Below are 19816 nucleotides of genomic sequence, written 5' to 3'. Positions count from 1 at the left end.
TTGAACATGCACACACGCAGAGTGTATGCTTCCTGCTCAGCCTTAGCTGTCTTGTTTGAACACACACACGCACACACACACACACACACACACACATTCAGAGTGCATGCTGCCTGCTCAGCCTTAGCTGTCTTATTTGAACACACACACACACACACACACACACACACACAGAGTGCATGCTGCCTGCTCAGCCTTAGCCGTCTTGTTTGAACACACACACACACACACAGCTTGCATGCTCTCTGCTTGGCGTTGGCTTTGTTCCACTATGCCCGCTGCCAGGACCTCCGTTCTGCCCATTGCAGACTGGTCAGCAGGAACTTGGTGCTGACACAGCACAACACTGCCTCAGGAGGCCCTCTCAGTTCCTGAGCCTCGGGTAACGCCTGGAAGATCCCCTCAGGCCGTGGGTGGAGGCCGCCGCGTGGCTGGCATGTGGGCGAGCTGGGAGACCCTCCACTCCATGTCGAGAACAGCCGGTGGGCCTGGGCCCAGAGAGATGGGCTGCCCATGGTTGAGTGCCTCCAGGCAGGGACCACACCCCAAACACCTCTAGGCTGGCTTCCCCACCCCGTCCTCAGGGGCTGGAAGGACACGGGGCAGGAGCCCTGTGGCCAGCCATACTCCTAGACCCCTTTCTGCCAGGCTCCGGGACCTACAGGTGGCCAGTGGGCAAGGACATGAGCCACCCTGGCCCAAGGACCTCAGCATCACCCCAGATGTCTCACGAGGAGCCCCTAGGAACAGGAAGAGTTGACGGTCCCTGCACGTTTGTGACAACATTGAGTGAACAAAACAAAACGTAAAATTATACACGTACTATCGCCTCATATGGAATAAACACAGAAAAAATGTCTGAAAGAAAATTCACCAAAACCAACAGTGCTTATATGTGGACGCTGGATTAAAGGAAACCATTTTCTCCTTTGAACTTCCTTTCTTTTTCGATGGGTATATAGTCTACAACTGGCATTTTGTAACCAGGAAAACAGGTTTTTAAGAAGAAAGAAGAAAGCACCAGGGACTGGCCTCTGACGGCTCCAGGATGCATGGGGCCGCTAACGGGCTTCTCCAGCTCGGTCCCTCTCGAGGATGGGCCCAAACCCTGAGCCACCTCCTGTGACCCCGGCCCGAACGCCCTCACCTGCAGCAACTCCAGATCGGATGAGTCCTCCTGCCCAGGGACCATCTCAGTTAGCATCTCGGACATGACTTTTGTGTTTCCTCGAACAACATCCAGTTCACTCCGCAGCCTGGCAATCTGTGGGGCCGGGGGGCGGTGGGGGAGCAGGGGCTGGTCAGTGAGCTGGACATGGCCTCGTTCGTCTGCCTGCGTGGGGGTGCCGACAGCTGGGGCCCCCAGGGGCAGTACCTGGATGGGGCAAGGGGGCCGAGCAGGGCCTACAGGGGACACGAGCCTCTCAGGCCCGTTTCTGCTCCTTCACATGCTAGTGAACATGGCACCCAAGGTCCCTGCAGGGCTGGGGGCCTTGTCCAGGAAACTCACAGCTGCAGACTCTGGCCCAGGAATCAAGGTCTAACCACAGCAGCCAGCACGAGCCACTCCTTCCCCTCCAGCCCCCACCTGGGGAGGGGGCAGATCCCAACTGCCAGCTCCCCAGCACAGAAAGCCCATCAGGAGAGGGTCTTGGTGGCCATCCACCTGCAAATGTGTCCACCTTCCCTTTTCCCAGGGCAGGGAAGCCACGTGCTGGCCATGGTGGGGTCCCTCCCACCTCTGCCTCCACAGCGGACAGCCTTCTCACCGGGTAGATCTGAGCCTCTGCAGGCCACACAGGGTCATGACTGTTTACAGCTCAGCTCCTGCCAGATTCCTGCCCACCCTGCCCTGGCCATGTGCTTCCACTCCCATCCCCCTTCCCCCCTCCCATTTCCCCAGCCCCGCCTCCAGCTCCATCCAGGGAGGCCTGGTCTGTCTCCTGGGAGGGGACCACAGACAGCTGGCAGGTCACCCGTGGCCCCAAGTGCACAAGTACCTGCTCAGAATTGGCAGTGATGGGGCCCGCGGTGCTCAGAGCTGGGGCCTGCGGGGCTGAGTAGGAGCTGCTGCTCGTCCTCAGCTGCGACTGGGACTTGGGCGTGGTTGCGGCGGGGTCCACCTCCGGGACGCTCTGGCAGGGCAACCACAAAGCCTTCTATCAACCCAGGTCACCCATGCGGCTGGCCTGGCACCGACCCCCAACACTGCCCCCAGCCCAGGACTGCATGTCAGCCTGACCCCTTCGCCCCCCACCTCTCCTTCCCCCACTAACCTCACAGTCATCCCACGCAACCCAGAGAGGCAGACCCCGCAGCCTGAGGGCTCTGGCTGTCCTCACTCTGTCAGGACCACCATGGGGTCTGAGCAGAGGGCCTGCTGCTATGGAGGAGCCCTTCCGGAGCCCTTACATGGTACCAGAAGATGACTTTTTGGCCTTTGCAAGTAGACTAATGTAAATAGTAATCATGCAATTTACCGACTGTCCTCTGTAATCATATGAACAATACCATTCTGTTATTACTCGAAAAATAAAACACGTCTGTTTACCCCACAAAGCACAGCCAGGGGCCTGGTGGATCCACGCGAGAAATGCTGGAAAGTCCAGGTCCCTGTGCTCCCTCTGAGCCCCTGATGGCCTCTTAACCTGACCTGAAAAGCCTGAAAGCTCTTCTTTGCCCTGTGACCAGTGAGGCCATCAGCCCCTCGCCATCTGCAATGCAGAAGTGGAGCCAGAGGGGCTCGGGCCCCAGGGAGATGCAGTCCCCACACTGGACAACCTGCTTGCACAGCAGGCACCTGACCCTCCCAGGATGGAGCAGCCACCTCCTGACAGCATCCTCACTGGTCCCTGGGGTCACAGCCCCCATGATGGGGTGAAAACTCGGGGACACTGCTGCCACTGAGCCCCCACAGCCAGCTGTCTCCCTCTGACACCACTTTATTGTCAACAAGAGACACCCTAGAGCTCTAAGGAAGCTGCTGACAGGCTGAACAACCCAGAGAGTATCTGCAGTGGGCTCCTGGGAGGCTCACCCGCTGCGGCGTGTGGATGGGGGACAGTGCGTCCAGGTCGGCCATGGGGAATTCCACACCCTTCCTCTTCAGCTCCTCATAGGCGTGCACAACCCCCGTGAGGTCAGGGCTGCTCCGGAAGGCATCGGCCCATGCCTGGAGGGGAGGACGGACCTGTTAGTGGTACTGGACACTCAGGGCTGCAGCCCAGCCACTCTGCTCCTCCTGCCAGCACTGCCAGGCTAAATGCAGATGGAAACAAAGCACAAAACCGAGTCCAGCATGGGGCGCTTCTTAGAGCAGAGACAAGAAACCACCTCCCCCACCGAGTCCTGGAGCTGAGCCCAGGTGATACACCTGACCATGACTGGCTGCAAGCCATGGGGGACAGGAGTGTGGCCTCCTCACTCTGCATGGGGAGGTCCAGGCTGACCCCCGGCTTCCTCAGTAGGTCAGGGAGCCCAGAGCCCATGCTGTCCGGCCACCCGTCTGACAGGCAGGTGCCTGCAGCCAGGGCAGGAAAGCAGGAGCTGCCCACAGAGTCGGGGGACGTGTGCCTTCATGGGACAGTCCACAGGGAGGCTCAGCCACCAGGTTCTGTTAGATCAGGACAACCCAGAGAGGAAAGGACACACGTTTCAATAGACTGCCACTCATCACTGGTTCATGGAACTGTTAAATTTTTTTTTTAAATTCTGTTCTTCAGAAGTTACAGAATATATCAAAAAAAGAAGTACCACCAGAGGAACCCCCAACAAAACAGGCCCAGAGGAGGAGGCAGAGCTGCTCCATTGCCAACTCTGTCACTGGAACAGGGCACAGCTGCCTCCCTGACTCCAGAAGGGTTCCAGCCAACCCAAGGTCAGAGACCTGTCCCTCACCAGCTGACCACCAGAAGCCGCGAGGTCAGTTTCCAAAGAGACTCACTCACTTCGGCTACTGTGTCTCACGAACCACAGACCCTGCTGCCAAGAGCCCGGCCTCCGAGGTCTGCTTGTCCCATCTGCACCTGCAGGGACTTCACGCCCACGTCAGGATGGCCCGCGGTGGCCACACTGCAGTGTGGCCTGGACGCTGGCGGGCGGCAGGGCCACAGAGGCAGCACCGGCAGGAGAGGAGGAGCACCCAGAGCCCCCGCCTCCACCAGCTGCCCCGGTTGCACCACCTGATTCAAACCCAGCCAGTCCTGCGACTCCACCTTCAAAAACGGGCCAGCTTTTGGTCTCGGACCTAAACTTTAGGATCTCAGAACGTCCCACAGCCTCAAGGGAGGTTGGGGAGAAACAGGGGCGCAGTGGCTACTTCCAGCACGGCCTCCGCCGTTACTTCTGCAGGAGGGCTCCCCCCACAGAAGTGATGTTGACGATCTCGACTGTCCCTTCCAGTCGGTGACACTCCTCAGGGCACCTGCCCAACAGCCATCAACAGGCCCCTGAAGGCACTGGAGGGCAATGTGTGCCCAGCTGCTGGGTCAGGTCCTCTCTCCACAGAGCCTGGCCAGGCCCAGGGTGGGGCGGGGCTGGGCTGCTCTCTGGGGAGATGCGGGCCTTGGGAGATGGCCACGAGCCAGCGGGGACTGGGAAGGAAGGCTGAGGACCCCATTCATTCTCCATCTGTCCACCTGCTCTCCTCCATGCGGGGTGGCTGTGAGCACAGGACAAAGTTGTTTGGGGGGGGACTGAGTCTGGAGGGGGTCAGACTTCCCAAACAAGCCACTAGGGCCACCTGCAAGTGCCCACACCTAAGGCCCAGCCAAGGGCCGAGCGGGTCACCCAATCAGCAGGGGTTTTCCAGAACAAGGTGGGGGTCTCAGACTTTCAATAGGGAGGCAGGGACCAGGAGCCTTTACAGAAGCGGTGGGAGAGGCCCAGGGCCACCAACCCACCTGGATGAGAGCAAGCACCTTGTCCTGCACAATGGTGGGGGGGCTGTTCTTGGGAGAGATGACCTTGACCAGGACGCTGTCGATGAAGTCCCGGTTGGCCACGAGCACGTGGAAGCGGTGGCCGCAGTTCTTCACACATGTCTCCAGCACCTGATGCGGGCAGGAAGAGAGGTCACCACCGGGACTGAGGGGCAGCAGATAGCCACCTCCTGCCTGGACTGTCCTGCCAACCGGCTCCTCCAGAGGCAAACTCCAGGCACAGGTGCCCCTTGCTGGCCAGGATCCCTGGGCTACACAGCAGTCAGAAGGCACCAGCTCTTGCACAAGAAGGATGCTGGGGTTTCAGTGGGGTCAATGACTGAGCGTCCCCAGAAACAAGCCTCTGAGTGGACAGCAATAGCTGGTAGACATGGGCCCTCATGGGAGAAAGCCGCCAGGATGGCCTGCAGCCTACTCTGAGCCCCCATCTCTGCCTGCCTTGAGGCATGGGCCACCCTCCTCCAAGATCAGCGAGCTCCTCAGATGACAGGCAATCTCTGCCAGGGTCTTGTCCCCTCATCTGGTCCTTAAAGTGCCCCGGACAGAGTCAGTGGGGCCCCAGAGCCTAGCAGAGCAGGAGCTGCAGAAGAAAGGGGCCCTGGCTGGCACAGCCCACTGCAGGCTGCTCTGCCAAAGAAGTGAACCCCTCCCCATGGCCTGAGGGCCTGAATCACATGGGAAGTTTCCAGAATGCGGCCAAGGCCCATGAGCAGGCAAAAAAAAAAAAAAAAAAATCAGCAAAATAAAATCTGATAAGGTGTTAATATCCAAAAGTATATAAGGAACTCACACCACTCAACAGCAAAAAAAATAAATCATCCTATTTAAAAATGGGCAAAGGACTTAAGTATTTCTCCAAAGAAGCATACAGATGACCAACAGGCACCTGAAAAGAAGCTCCACATCACTGCTCATTAGGAAAATGCAACTCAGAACCACAATGATGGAGAAGAAAATGACAACCCGCTCCAGTATTCCTGCCTGGGACATCCCATGGACAGAGGAGCCTGGAGGGCCATGGGCCATGGGGTTGCAAAGAGTCGGACACGACTTAGTGACTGAACAACAACAAATACACAATCAGACAGATGGTGATTTGGGGAAATATCCCTTCATGAAAAGGTGGCATAAAATGGAGAGTCAAGTGACTGAGCAAGATGGAATGTAGAGTTTTGTAAGAAACTTGTGTATAGAATGAAAGCTGCAAATATTCAAATAATAAAGTCCGTGGCTAAAGGGGAAAAAAACCACAATGAGCTATCACCTCACACCTTATCTGTTGCCTAATTAAAAAATATATTTATTTATTTGACTGCACCGGGTCTTAGTTGTGGCACGAGGGATCTAGTTCCTTGACCAGGGATCGAAGCCGGGGCCCCTGCATTGGGAGTGTGGAGTCTTAGCCACTGGACCACCAGCGAAGTCTCTATCTAATTTTTCAAGTTGTGAGTTTATTAAGTGGTTCTTAACATTGCATTTTTTGTTTGTTTGTTTTATCTGAAAAAAGTTTAAGAAAAATCTAAATTCTATTGAAATATCTGAGGAATGTTGAGGACAAAAGAGGTATGTGTTGGTGTGGGTGTGGAGAGAAGGGAACCCTTGTGCACTGCTAGTGGGAATGTAAACTGGTGCCACCACCACAGAGAGCAGACAGGAGGGTCCTGCTACTGCTAAGCTGATTCAGTCGGAGTGATCAGCAATCCCGCTCCTGGGTGGACATCCAAAGGAAATGCTTTCAGGTTATCAGAGAGACACACGCACCCCAATGCTCACAGCTGCCTTGCTCACAACAGCCAAGACATGGAGACAACCTAAGTGTCCACTGATGGATGAATGCACGAAGAAAATCAAACGGGACACAGACACACACACACAGGGAGATTATTCAGCCATAAACAGAAGGGAATCCTGCCCTCTGCAACAACAGGGATGATTCTCAAGGGTATTAGGCTAAGTGAAATAAATCAGACACAAATAATGTACGATATGACTTACAGGTGGAATCTAAAAACTCCAAACTCAGAAACAGAGAGTTAGGACAGTGGATGCCAAGGGCTGGGGGTGGAGGAGATGGGGTAAGGTTGGTGAAGGGTATGTCTCAGTGGTGAGGTGGGTGAGTTCTTGGGTCCAGAGAACGTGGTGACTATAACCTACAGTACTGCGGTGCACACTCGGAAGCTACTTATGTATTTATTTTGGCTGCTCTGGGTCTCTTGCTGTGCACGGGGCTCTTTCTAGTTGCACGGAGCAGGCTTCTTTTGCTGCAGAGCACAGGCTCTCGGTGCTCGGGCTTCAGCACCAAGCTCATAGGCTCAGGAGTGGTGGCACACAGGCTTAGCTGCCCCGTGGCACATCTGTGTTCCCTGCATTGCTGCTGCTGCTGTGAAGGTGCTTCAGTCGTGTCCGACTCTGTGCGACTCCATAGACGGCAGCCCACCAGGCTCCTCCATCCCTGGGATTCTCCAGGCAAGAACACTGGAGTGGGTTGCCATTTCCTTCTCCAATGCATGAAAGTGAAAAGTGAAAGTGAAGTCGCTCAGTTGTGTCCGACTCTTCGAGACCCCATGGACTGCAGCCCACCAGGCTCCTCCGTCCATGGGATTTTCCAGGCAAGAATACTGGAGTGGGTTGTCATTGCCTTCTCCGGTTCCCTGCATCAGCAGGCAGGTTTTTAACCACATTTGAAAAAATGTTAGGTTGCCAGACAGAGATAACACTGGAAGCCATCCCTTTTAATTTTCTGACATCTTATGTGCATGCTAAGTTGCTTCCGTGGTATCTGACTCATTGCAACCCTATGGACTATAGCCCACCAGGTTCCTCTGTGCTTGGGATTCTCCAGGCAAGAATACTGGAGTGGGTTGCCTTTTCCTTCTCCAGGGGATCTTCCTGATCCAGGAATCAAACCTGTATCTCTTATGTCTCTGGCACTGGCAGTGGGGTTCTTTACCACTAGTGCCACCTGGGAAGCCCTCTGACATCTCAAGGACAGGCAAAAATCTGGTCTGTTCTTTCCTGAAAGGAGTCACTTGCTGATTTTCCCAAGACCCTCTGCAGCGATGTTGTTTTTACCCCTTAATCCAGTCGGCACCTCACTAGCTGTGATGTCTGGGCAAATCTGGGGCCTCTCCAAGCCCGTTTCTTCATCCTTAAAAGCAGATGAGGAAACCTACTTGGGAAGGTTTCTGGAAAGTGTATAACATCTGGGCAGGTGCTCAGGGGGAGCTGGCACTCTCACAGGGAGGGAGCTGACCCCAGAGGAGCAGCTGGCCTCAGTGTCCCCTGGCAGACTGGTGAACAACAGGGACCCATGCCCAGGCCTGGGGCTTCTCTGCTGGGGGCTTCTACTGGACAGCGCTGTCCAAGCCTCGTCCCTGCTAGCATGTCATCAGACTTGGGCTCACGCATGTCAGAGGGCAAGACACTGGGGCAGCAGCAGGAGGCACTGCTGTCTGGGCTGAGGCTCCTGGCCACGCTCCCACCCTGGGAGAGGGGCAGGGGCACTCACAGTCAGCGCCAGCATCACCTCCCGGTAGTTCCGGTTCCCGTTGAGCCGCTTCTTCAGGGCCCGAATGGCGTCCTTGGGCCTAGAGAAGAGACAAGTGCAGACCCTGCCAATCCTGCCTGGGCACCACCCTGCAGAGTCAGGGCCATAGTGTCAACAGCATTTACATGACCTTATTTGCCACTGCCCGTTTGTAAACGAGAAAGATTGCAGACAAATGAAATGCCCATCAACGTGAATCAGGTTAAATTAAACCATGCTTCTCTACACAATGGAGTACCATGCAGCTGCACTGAGGAACGCAGAAGCTCCTCACACAGGTCCAAAGATAAGGACCAGCATCGTTTGCAGAGCCGGGCAGAGGGGACGCTGCCACATGAGCTCGGAAGGACAAGGAGCACCCAGCACACATGTCCGATGTCCACAGGGAGGGGACCCTGGAGGGATCTGCCCCAGGAAGGGCGTGGGGCTGAGGAGCAGGGACTGTTCCTGGGGTCACACGCAGGCTCCGGCCTCCTTGAATTCTGCATCATGTGCAAGCATGGTTCTTCCAGAAGAATGACCAGCCGGCTGGCAGGTGGGCTCAAGAAGGGAACCTGGCCAAGTCCCTGCACAGGCCTGGATGTCCAGCCTCTGGCTCCGGGGAGCACCTTTCTCCCTGAGAAAACTGAAGTAAGTCTGCTCAAAAGTCCAGAAGTTGTGGGTTTGAGGCTCCAGATCTGACCAGGCTTCCTGGGGCAAAACTGCAGGGCCTCCAGCTGACACGGCTGCATCATATGCTGACCGTCCAGGACACACTCTTCCTGACACCTCGGACATGGCTGGGAGGTGGGTCCCCACCCTGCCCAGGAGGGCATGTACTGGGTGCAGCCCTGTGTCTAACACATTGTGTCATTTACTCTCAGCCAGGATTCAGCAAAGCCGTGGTGCCAGGAGTGACCTGGGCATGAAACCCCCACCCCCAGCACCACATCACCTTCTCTCAGGAGCCCCTGCCCTCTGCTGTCAGAACTGGGCTCCCACCTGCAGGTCAGCATAATCTAGGTCTAAACTGGGGCCCTCCTATCTTGATAGTTCAGAAATATTTGTTACCTACTTGCCAAACAAAAATGTCCTTTTAAAGTGTGTGAGAAAGCTGGGGGAGGGGAGGGAGCAGCTCTGCCAATTAGCCCAGTTAGACAGAAAGCAGAGGCTTCCAGAAGGAACCACACACACCAGCCTGCAGTCAGGCTGCCCACAGGAGTCCTCTGCTCCCGGGGAAGGGCCCTGTCGGAGGTGTGTGTGTGTTCTGTGTGTGCTCTTGTGCGTAGTGTGTGCACACAGTGCATGTGTGTGCCCTTGTGTGTGTGCACACAGTGCATGTGTGTGCCCTGTGTGTATGTGTGCTGTGTATGTGTTCTTGTGTGTGTGCAGTGTATGTGTATGTGTGTAGGGTGCACACACTGAGTGTGCCCTGTGTGTGCTCTTGTGTGTATTGTGTGTGCGTGCTCGTGCATGTGTGCAGTGTGTGCGTGTGCCCTGTGGGTGCTCTTGTGTGTGTGTGCCCTTGTGTTTGTGTGCTGTGTGCTTGTATGTGTGTGCTGTGTGTGCTCGTGTGTGCAGTGTGTGTATGTGTGCAGTGTGTGCCGTGTGCTCATGTGTGTGCACTGTGTGTGCTCCTGTGTGTGTGCAGTGTGTGCCCTGTGTGTGCTCCTGTGTGTTGTGTGTGCTGTGTATGTGTGTGCTGTGTGTATGCTCTTGTGTGTGTGCAGTGTGCCGTGTGTGCTCGTATGTATGTGCTCTGTGTGCTGTGTGTGCTCATGTGTGTGCAGTGTGTGTCCTGTATGTGCTGTGTGTGTGCTCTTGTGTGTCTGTTTATTGTGTGTGTGTGCTGTGTCTGTGTGGCTGCAGCAGCACTGCCCTGGGGAGAGGCCCTGCTGGAGGTGTGTGCAATGTGGCAGCAGTTCCTACAAGAGGTGCTGATTTCTGCAAAAAGGGACTTGACAAGCTCTTGCTTTTGAGGACTTTGTGGACCTGAGCTGGTGGAGCTCCATGGCCTCAGGCCAGGAGTGTGATTGATTTCTCCTGTCTCAAAGGCTCCATCAAGTAGAGTCTCATCCCCTCCCCTTGAACTTCCACGGAGCACTAAATGGGTAGAGCCACCCAGGGCTGCACTCACTTGCGGCTCAGGGAGCACAGCACACAAGCTCCCAATGGGGGATGAATGGAGGGAAATCAGAGATGCTGTAGCTCCCAACTTAGAGGGAAGGTGCTGCCTGAGAGGGAGCACAAAGGCAAGTATTATTTACCCTTCTCCCAGGGAGAAGCCTGGAGATAGGATCCAAGTCCTGTCGGGGGCCCCACACAGCTCCCTGCAGTAGCAGATCAGCCATGAGCCAGGAGCAGGAGAGCGGGGACCCAGAGGCTGAGAGCAGGAAGGGGATACCGTACCCGGCAGCTTCTGGGGGACAGATTGGGGCCACAGGAGCTGGCCTCCCCAGAGTCTCCACAGACCCCACGCTCCTCTAGTCATCCTGAAGACATCTGGTCCTTCGGCACCAGGACTGCTGCTTCTGAGCTGTTTCCTCCCTGTCTCCCAGGAGGACGAGGCTGCACCCCCTTCATACCCTGGATGCCCCCACTCCCTTCCTGCCACCCCTCCTAGCTGTTCCCTTGCTCCACTGCAGTTATTGGGCTCCTCCAGCGTAGAGGCTGGGCACAAGGACTCTGTGAGCTGGGGAAGGTCCGAGATGGTCATAAAAATGACCATGATCCTCACCAGAACCACCATGAGACTCTTCTGGGAGCATTCATCAAACCCAGGTGCCTGCACCTGACTAGTAGTCCAGGGATGCCTGGGAAACAGGATCTAAGACATCCGGGTTAGGGGTTATTATTCTGCCAGGCACTGCTGCTTAGTGACCAAGGGCCCAGGGCACCAGGGGTGGCTACACAATGCCCCAGGCTGGAGGTTACCTTAGGCTGGGCATCAGGGCAAGCCCAGCAAGGGGCCTGTGGAAGAGCACATCAAACCTGTGCCCACCAGGACCCCAACCTGCCAGGTGAGCTCTGAATAAATGAAGGAAGCATACCCAGAGTTTCCGGGCTGGAGCCAGTCAGCAGGGCTTGCGTCCTGCATCTGCCCTTCCAAACTGTGCTAACCTTGGGCGAGGGCCAACCAGGGCAAGCTTCAGCTTCCTCAACACTCAAAGGGGCTGGCCCCGTTGCACAGGCTGGCAGAACCAGGGCCGGATACAGGGTGGGGGCCCAGGGCAGGGGCAGCCCCTCGCCCCCGTTGCCTCCCAGCCTCCTCGGTGACTGTGCACAAGTGGTCACTGCCCTCTCCTCCCCAGCTCAGCTCTGCACAGTTGAGTCACCAGCTGACCAGGGTGTCTTGTTCACGGCCTGCCTCCCTGCTCTGGAATGTCAGCGCCGAGCGAGGGAGTCTGTTTGTCCCCTGGGGCTGAGTATGAGGTGGTCACTCAGAAAATATTTGTTTAGTGAAATCAGAAGGCTGGTCCCCAGCCTCCACATGGCAAAGCCAGTAAGGACAGAGCTCAGGGCAAGGGCTGGAGCTGCCCAGGTCTGGAGGTGGTTGATGAGGGTGCTACTACCATAAATTCCATTTTTATGGTGCAGATAGAGAGTCAAAGACCAACGAATTTGGAAGAAGTGCATGCAGAATGCAGCTGTGATGCAGAAGAGGATGTAAACACAGCAGCAGAACAGACCAGGCGTTACAGGGGTGGGGGCGCCTGGGCCTGGCAGGTCTTCCCTGCTCCACCGCCCACTAAACACCCTGAGGGCTCTCTTCTTCACGGGGCTCCATCCAGTCCAGCAAAGCAGGGCAGAGACAGCCCAGGGCTGCAGAGGGGGAGGGAGGATCGGCTGCAGGGGACTCAGTAACCAGGCAACTTCATTTTCACTTGTGATTAAAAGCAGGTTATTAAAGAGGGGGTCACTGCTCTGACTCCAGCAGCACCTTTGGGGGCGCCGGCGGGAGGGCGGAGCATCCGAGCATTGCCAGGTGGGACTCCATGGTCGACAGGCCACCTGCCCAGAGGGCAGAGGGGACACGCACCCTTCCTCCGTCTCATTGATGATGTCGCAGATCTCCATGTTCAATGTCCAGTCCTCGCTCTGCAGGGAGCCATCTGTTGCCTTTTCTGCAAATTCAGAAAGAAAGCTGCTTTACATTTCTCCTGGAATAAGGGGCCTGGCAGAAAAGAGTGGGGACCGGATGCACCCCACTGCCCCCTCAAGCAGATGGGCTGAGCCAATAGCAGCTCTAGGGCTGTTTCCGAGAGAACACCTGGGACAGGGGGTCAAGGGGTGACCCCCAATACTGTCCTTCAGTCACTAAACTCCCAGGCGCTGGAATTCTTAGAAGAAAATGCAGGGGGAGGGCTTCATGATGTCAGTGTGTGGGTGCTAAGGCACTTCAGTAATCTCCGACTCTCTGCGATCCCATGGACTATAGCCTGCCAGGCTCCCCTGTCCGTGGGATTCTCCAGGCAAGAATACTGGAGTGGGTTGCCATGCCCTCTTCCAGGGGATCTTCTTGACCCAGGGATCAAACCCTCATCTCTTACATCACCTGAATTGGCAGATGGGTTCTACACCACCTGGGAAGCCCACATAATATTGTATGTGGCAATAATTTCATTCGTGGATATGACACCAAAAGCACAGGCAACAGAAGAAAAAACAGATAAACTGGACTGCATAAAAATGTAAACATTTCTGGCCATTAAAGGACACAATCAACAGAGTAAAAACAGAGTAACATATGTTCAGAATGTTAGAAAATATCTGCAAAGCTGATAAGGAGCTAATATTTTTTTAGGATAAACAAAGAACTCTTACAACTCAAACACAACAAAAACCCCAATTTAAAAATGGGCAAAGGCATCCAGTCCCATCACTTCATGACAAATAGAAGGGGGAAAAGTGGAAGCAGTGACAGACTTTATTTTCTTAGGCTCCAAAATCACTGGGAATGGTGACTGCAGCCATGAAAGTAAAAGACGCTTGCTCCTTGCAAGGAAAGCTATGACAAACCTAGACAATGTCTTAAAAAGCAGAGACATCACTTTGCTGACAAAGATCTGTATAGTAAAAGCTATGGTTTTCCTGCTAGTCATGTATGAATGTGAGAGTTGGACCACAAAGAAGGCTGACGGCTGAAGAAGTGATGCTTTTGAACTGTGGTGTTGGAGAAGACTCTTGAGAGTTCCTTGGACAGCAAGGAGATCAAACCAGTCTATCCTAAAGGAAATCAGTCCTGAATATTCATTGGAAGGACTGATGCTGAAGCTCCAGTACTTTGGCCACCTGATGCCAAGAGCCGACTCATTGGAAAAGACTCTGATGCTGGGAAAGATTGAAGGCAAAAGGAGAAGAGGGCAGCAGACAATGAGATGGTTGGATGGCATCACCGACTCAATGGACATTAATTTGAGCACACTCTGGGAGATAGTGAAGGACAGAGAAGCCTGGTGGGCTGCAGTTCATGGGGTTGCCAAGAATCGGACAAAACTTAGTGACTGAACAACAACAACAAAAGGACCCAAACAGACATTTCTCAAAAATAAAATAAAAACCTATATACAGGGACTTCCCTGGTGTTCCAGAAGTTAAGAATCTGCCTTGCAATTTAAGGGATGCAGGTTGAATTCCTGGTCCGGGAACTAAGATCCCACATGCCTCCGAGCAACTAAGCCCACACGCCACAACAAAAGATTCCAAATGTCACGACTAAGCCCTGCCACGCCAAGTTAATTAATTAATTTTTAAAAAAGATATACAAATGGCCAACATGTCCCTGAAAAAAAAAATGCTATGTATCACTAATCATTAGGGAAATACAAATTGAACCCACAATGATATATCACTTCACTCTCTCTAGGATGACTGTTATCAAAAAAAAAAAAAGGAACATAAGCAATGCTGGTGAGGATGTGGAGAGACTGGAACCCTTGTGCACTGCTGGTGTGGATGGAAAATGACGAGCTGTCCCTGTGGGAACCTTGGCAGGTTCTCAGAAAACTGAAAACAGAACTACCGTATGATCCAGCAACTCCACTTCAGGTCCACACCCAGTAGAGCTGACAGCAGCACCTCAAAGAGATATTTCCACACTTGTATTCACAACAGCATTATTCCTAACAGCCAGGGAGCAACCCAGGTGTCCAGACACAGATGACAGATAAACAGAATGTGCAGATTCACACAGAGGAATATTACTTAGCCTTAAAAAGGAAGGAATTCTGACACCTGCTCCAAGATGAGGGGACCTCCAGGGAATTATGCTCAGTGAAATAAGCCAGACACAAAAAGACAAATACTGCATGATTCCCCTTATGGGAGGTTCCTAAAGCAATCAAATTCATACATAGAAAGTAGAATGGTGGGTGCCAGGGGATAGGGGAGGGAGTAGGGAGTTACTACTGAACTGGGGACAGAGTTGATGATAAAGGTCCAGAGAGTGGGTGCACGACCACATGAATGTGTTTAATACTTAAGGGTGGTTAGAATGGCACATTTTGTTATACCTATTTTAACACGTTTTTTTAAAATCCTAGGGCAAGCAGTATTCTCTCCCATATTTAGAGGAAGCAAGGCTCAGAGAGGTTGAGACACTAGCCAGGATCACACAGCTGAACAGGCACTGACATCTGGTCTTGGGTCTGTCTGTCTAATGCCTGGGCACTTGCTGATGGGGCCCCAGCTGTCAGCACCATGAGTTTGGACCCAACGCTGCCCTGTCCAAACTGTTTAGTTCTCCAGAGAGACAGTCAAGACAGTCACCAGCCTCTTTAACTAACAAAAACTTCATACAACATGTACGTCCACTGACAGTGTGAACCCCACGACCTCTGTGCACACTGGAAGCGGCTGGTTCCACTGGACACAGCTGCGGGGAAGGCACGCTTGTCCTGCACATGCAGCCCAGAGCTCACGCTCCATTGACAGCAGTCACCACACTCCAGGAACCCGGCCACAGCTCCAGACATCAGTGCCCTGGCCTGTGGTGTGTGTGGATGATCCTCACTGCTTCAGTCTTTACCAAAAAGCAAGTATCCTCAACCTCTTCACACTCTTTACTCGTCATCCTTGACACCCAAAGACTCCCCACCCCACAAAAGGAGCAAGCCCACCCCAGGGGCGAGAGTGGCTGGATGAGGCCCTGTGTGCGGGGCGCTGGGTGGGGGCCAGGGGCCCTTCACTAGGGCCCATGGTGTCACCTGGCTGCAGCAGAGGCAGCATTTGATGAATCCCCCTCCTCTAGGGGGGCTTTCCCCGGTGGCTCAGCAGTAAAGAATTTGCCTGCAATGCAGGAGAAACAGGAGACGTGGGTTCCAACCCTGGGTCGGGAAGATCGCCTTGAGGAAGGAAATGGCAACCCACCCCAGTATTCTTGCCTGGGAAATCCCACGGACAGAGGAGGCTGGTGGGCTACAGTTTGTGAGGTCACAGAGAGTCAGACACGACTGAGCACGCACACAGGCACCTCACTGGGGGAGGAAAGCATGGGGAGGGAGGAAGGGAGGAGGAGCCAGGGGCCTGTGAAGAGAGGCAAAGGTCAGGACGGAGGAGAGGCCATGCCACCCAGCCGCAAGCAGCACTGCTGGGCCCTCAGGGGACATCGTCATGGGGGTGGGGCTGGGGCAGGCACCCAGGCAGAACGGCCAAAGCAACATCCAGTCCGGAGCCGGAAAGACTGGACGCAGAGGCCGTGTGAGGCGAGGGCAGCGCGAGGCAACGTTTGGAGAGTCCGTGACGAGACCCTTGCCCCCTGCTCACTCTGCCACTCGGATCTCTGAAGGGCCTACCCCTAGAGGAGGGGACCCCCCGACCTGGGGTCACACACAGCAGGGCCTCTGCAGCCTCCTAGTAAAGCAGCTCACCTGCTACCCTTCGGAGCCAGTGAGGGGACAGACCAGCTGGCCAAAGGGCCACCGTCCGCCTGTGGTCTGTCCCATCTCAGCATGTGTCACACACAGACTCAGGAAGAGAGAACAAGGGACACTGGCAGGGCCAGGGGACACTGTCTTGGAGGCCTGACAGAGGAAACTTCCATCAGTGAACCTCCCCACCCCTCCTCCCCACCACCAGGAAGGGGGTCAGAGGCGTGAGAACCTCTCCTCGGGGTCAGCACCCTCTATTCAATCACTGGGCTCTGAGTTTCCAGCAAAAGATAGAGGCTCCTTTTGATTATAAAGAATCGACCTCAGAAGAATGCCTCTTTATTTTCATTTTGCTGGAAATGCCACAGACATACAACTGTGGGTATTTGGCTCGGCTGAGACAGAAGAAGCAGGGAAGGCTGACAAAGGAGCTCAAAGCGCTTCTCGGCTTCCTTTCCTCATAAAAGAACTCCCGCCATGGGACCAAGCTGGATCTGATTGCCCTCCAACTGTGGCCACACCCATTGGCTCCCTCCCCAGGCCAGAGGACGCCAAGTTCAGGCTCATTTCTGTTACCACATAAATTGTCAAAACCAAAGATAAATAAATCCTGGTGCAACGGCAAAAACACAATGCTCCAGAGGTCAGGGAGCAAGTCATTCCCGCCAGCCAGCCCCCAGGATGGAGACAGATCAAAGCGCCAGTGACCCGGGCAGCAAAGGGCTGACCTTCCAGAGGTCTCCAGTGATATGCTAACGGCCAGGGGCAAGGCAGAGCTGGACAGGGCTGTGCAGGGCTGGGTGGAGCAGGGGCAGACACAGCGCCCATTAAACCTTCAGAGCCTGTCATCCTGATGCTGTTGCCATGGCATTTTCTCCATTCAGAAAAGGCTGCCCCTGCCTGGTGTGGGCTGGGGGCCAGGGTGCCTTGAATGTCAATCCTGGGACTTCCCTGGCGGTGCAGTGGCTAAGGCTCTGAGCTTCCATCCTGGTTGGGGTGTCCAGACTCTGATGGCAAGGTTCTTTTCCAGTAGCAGCCCACCCCCCGCCCCACAATGTCCCTCCCATATGCTCTGAAGTTCAGGGCCGTGATGCTGGGAGGACACTCCAGTCCAGGGGCTTGGTTTCTTGGCTGCTGATTTCTACACTTTGATGTGAAATACAGCAACATCAGAAGCAGCCAGCACCAGAAGGCTAAAGAGGGCTGGGTTAGCATTTTTGCATTCAGCAGCAGCCTCTTGGTGAGCCTGGAGGAGAAACAGCCGAATCTTCCACCTCCTCCATAATCAAGAGTGAGAAGGAGCCCAGAGTGGCTGGGCTGCTTCCTGTCGGGGGTGGAGAGGAGAAAAGGAGTCTGCACAGGCAGGACTCATCTGACAACATGCCCCATCAACCTGAGATCAGCCTTCTAGGCTCTGGATGGGTTCAGGCCAGTGAGGCAGGTGAGGAGGACCAGCCAGGTGGAAAGAACTCAGTCCCAACACCGCACTCAGAGCCATGGACGCCTCTTCTCTGGGTCCTTGACCTGGTGGATGTTAATTGCAGCTGCTCCCCTTTCACTAGAGACTCCCTCCGTTTCATGGGGTGTCCCCCCTGTTTCATGGGGTGTCCCCCCGTTTCATGGGGTATCCTTCTGTTTCATGGGGTATCCCGTTTCAGGGGTGTCCCCCCATTTCATGAGGTGTTCCTCTGTTTCAGGGGTGCCCCCGTTTCATGGGGTGTCCTTTTCTACAACAGGTGGTCCCACTCCTCCCTCACCCTCTTAAAAGGCAGAGGAGGGGCCGGAAGAAGGTGCACAAAGTATAATCTGACCAGCCCAGAGACTCCAGAGGCAGCTTCCTCTGTAACTTGGAGGCAAAATAAAACACGGTGGTCCTCAGACCATGTATACGTTGGCAGCCTGGGGACCCAATCCCTAGGAGCCCTGGTGCTATGGAGCTGGGAGGAAGTGAGAGAGACCTCCCTGGCACTGGCACATACACACTCCCTGGCAGTGGTACACACACTGCCAGACCACAGCAGGCCCCTGCAAGCAGGGCACACAGGACCAGACAAGCCAGGAAGGACCAGACAGGGCTAATGTGAAGTCCTCAGGGACTGGGGCAGCCCCTGTCCCCACCCCGCAGCTGGAGAGGGCAAGGGCAGGGGCCTGATGGAGATCGTGCTCTGGACCTTGGCTGCAGGTGAGGCAGCCCTGCCTGGTCCCACCCTGAACCTTCCCATCAGAGCCTGGGGGCAGAAAGCAGGTGCAGACGCGCTCCCGGGGGTGGAGGTCCCTGGACAGGGCCATCCAGCTGATGACTGCCGAGGGTCGTGCACTGGCAGGCAGCGGGAGGCAGGCAGACGGAGTCCCTGCCCCACCACCCGCAGACTGGGCTCAGTCCTGCTGTGCCACGTCACCCCTGGGCCCTGGACCCAGCTTCCTCTGCTTCTTCCTCTGAGCCCTGTTTCTGTCAAATGAGGTAGCGGGTCTGGTGATCTCTGACCCCCTCAGTCCCCGACTCTGCTCTGACAGCATACTGGCCTATGGACACTTTTTCTTCTTTTCTTGGTGATTTTTTTTTTTTTTTTTTTTTACTGTGGTAAAATATACGTGGGCTTCTCTTATAACTCAGTTGGTAAAGAATCCGCCTGCAACACAGGAGACCCTGCTTTGATTCCTGGGTCAGGAAGACCCGCTGGAGAAGGGAAAGGCTACCCACTCCAGTCTTCTGGCCTGGAGAAGTCCATGGACTGTATAGTCCATGGGGTCGCAACGAGTCAGACAGAACTGAGCGGCTTTCACTTTCACAATATATGTAACATAAAATGTACCACCATAACTGCCTCTCGGTGCACAGCTCAGGGCCATTAAGTGCAAGTACATGTAACCGTCCCCACCACCACCTCCAGAAATGATGCATCTTCCCAAACCAAAGCTCAGTCCCCTGAAACCCTCACTCCTCACCCCTCCCCCAGCTGTTGACACCCACCCTTCTCTTGTCTCTGAACTTGATCCTCTAGGAACCTCACAGAAGTGGGTATTAATCCTTTAGCAGATACATGCTTTGCAAGTATCTTCTCCCACTCTGCACTGCTAAATCCAGGGTCATGAAGCTTTTTGTTTTCTCCTAAAACATTTATAGTTTTATTAATAGCTCATATTTAGCTATTAATTGATTCATCGTTGAGTTTTCTAGATGGTATAAGGTGAGGTTCCAACTCCACTCTTGTGCGTGTGGACACCCAGTTTTCCCAGCTCCATCTGTTGGAAAGACTGTCTTTCTCCCACTGGCTGGTCTTGGCACGTGTGTCAGACATCAGCTGAGCATCCATGGGAAGATTTGCCTCGGGTCTCCCTGTTTCATCCCATGGTCTCCATCTCTCCCTGTACCAGGGCCACGCTGCTCTAATGACGGTAAGTTCTGAAATCCGGAAGTGTCAGTCCTTCTATGCTATCCCTCTTTCTTTTAGTATGTTTATTTTTATTTATTTTTGAAAGAA

At 54.5% G+C, this 19816-nt stretch overlaps 1 protein-coding gene across 1 annotated transcript in view; it reads right to left on the bottom strand.

Annotated features, from left to right (window-relative positions):
• The window catches only part of TOM1L2 (target of myb1 like 2 membrane trafficking protein), a 71854-nt gene that overhangs the window by 19706 nt on the left and 32332 nt on the right, over positions 1–19816 (bottom strand). The window contains 6 exon segments of the mRNA XM_070389634.1: positions 1148–1264; positions 2001–2135; positions 3038–3172; positions 4902–5051; positions 8449–8527; positions 12506–12590. Of these exon segments, the coding sequence (XP_070245735.1) occupies positions 1148–1264; positions 2001–2135; positions 3038–3172; positions 4902–5051; positions 8449–8527; positions 12506–12590 (701 nt within the window).

The sequence above is a fragment of the Bos mutus genome, chromosome 19 (genome assembly GCF_027580195.1).
Source record: "Bos mutus isolate GX-2022 chromosome 19, NWIPB_WYAK_1.1, whole genome shotgun sequence".
Classification (NCBI taxonomy): Eukaryota; Metazoa; Chordata; class Mammalia; order Artiodactyla; family Bovidae; genus Bos; species Bos mutus.
Note: the sequence above shows the minus strand (reverse complement) of the source record. Positions and strands in the feature narration are given on the sequence as shown.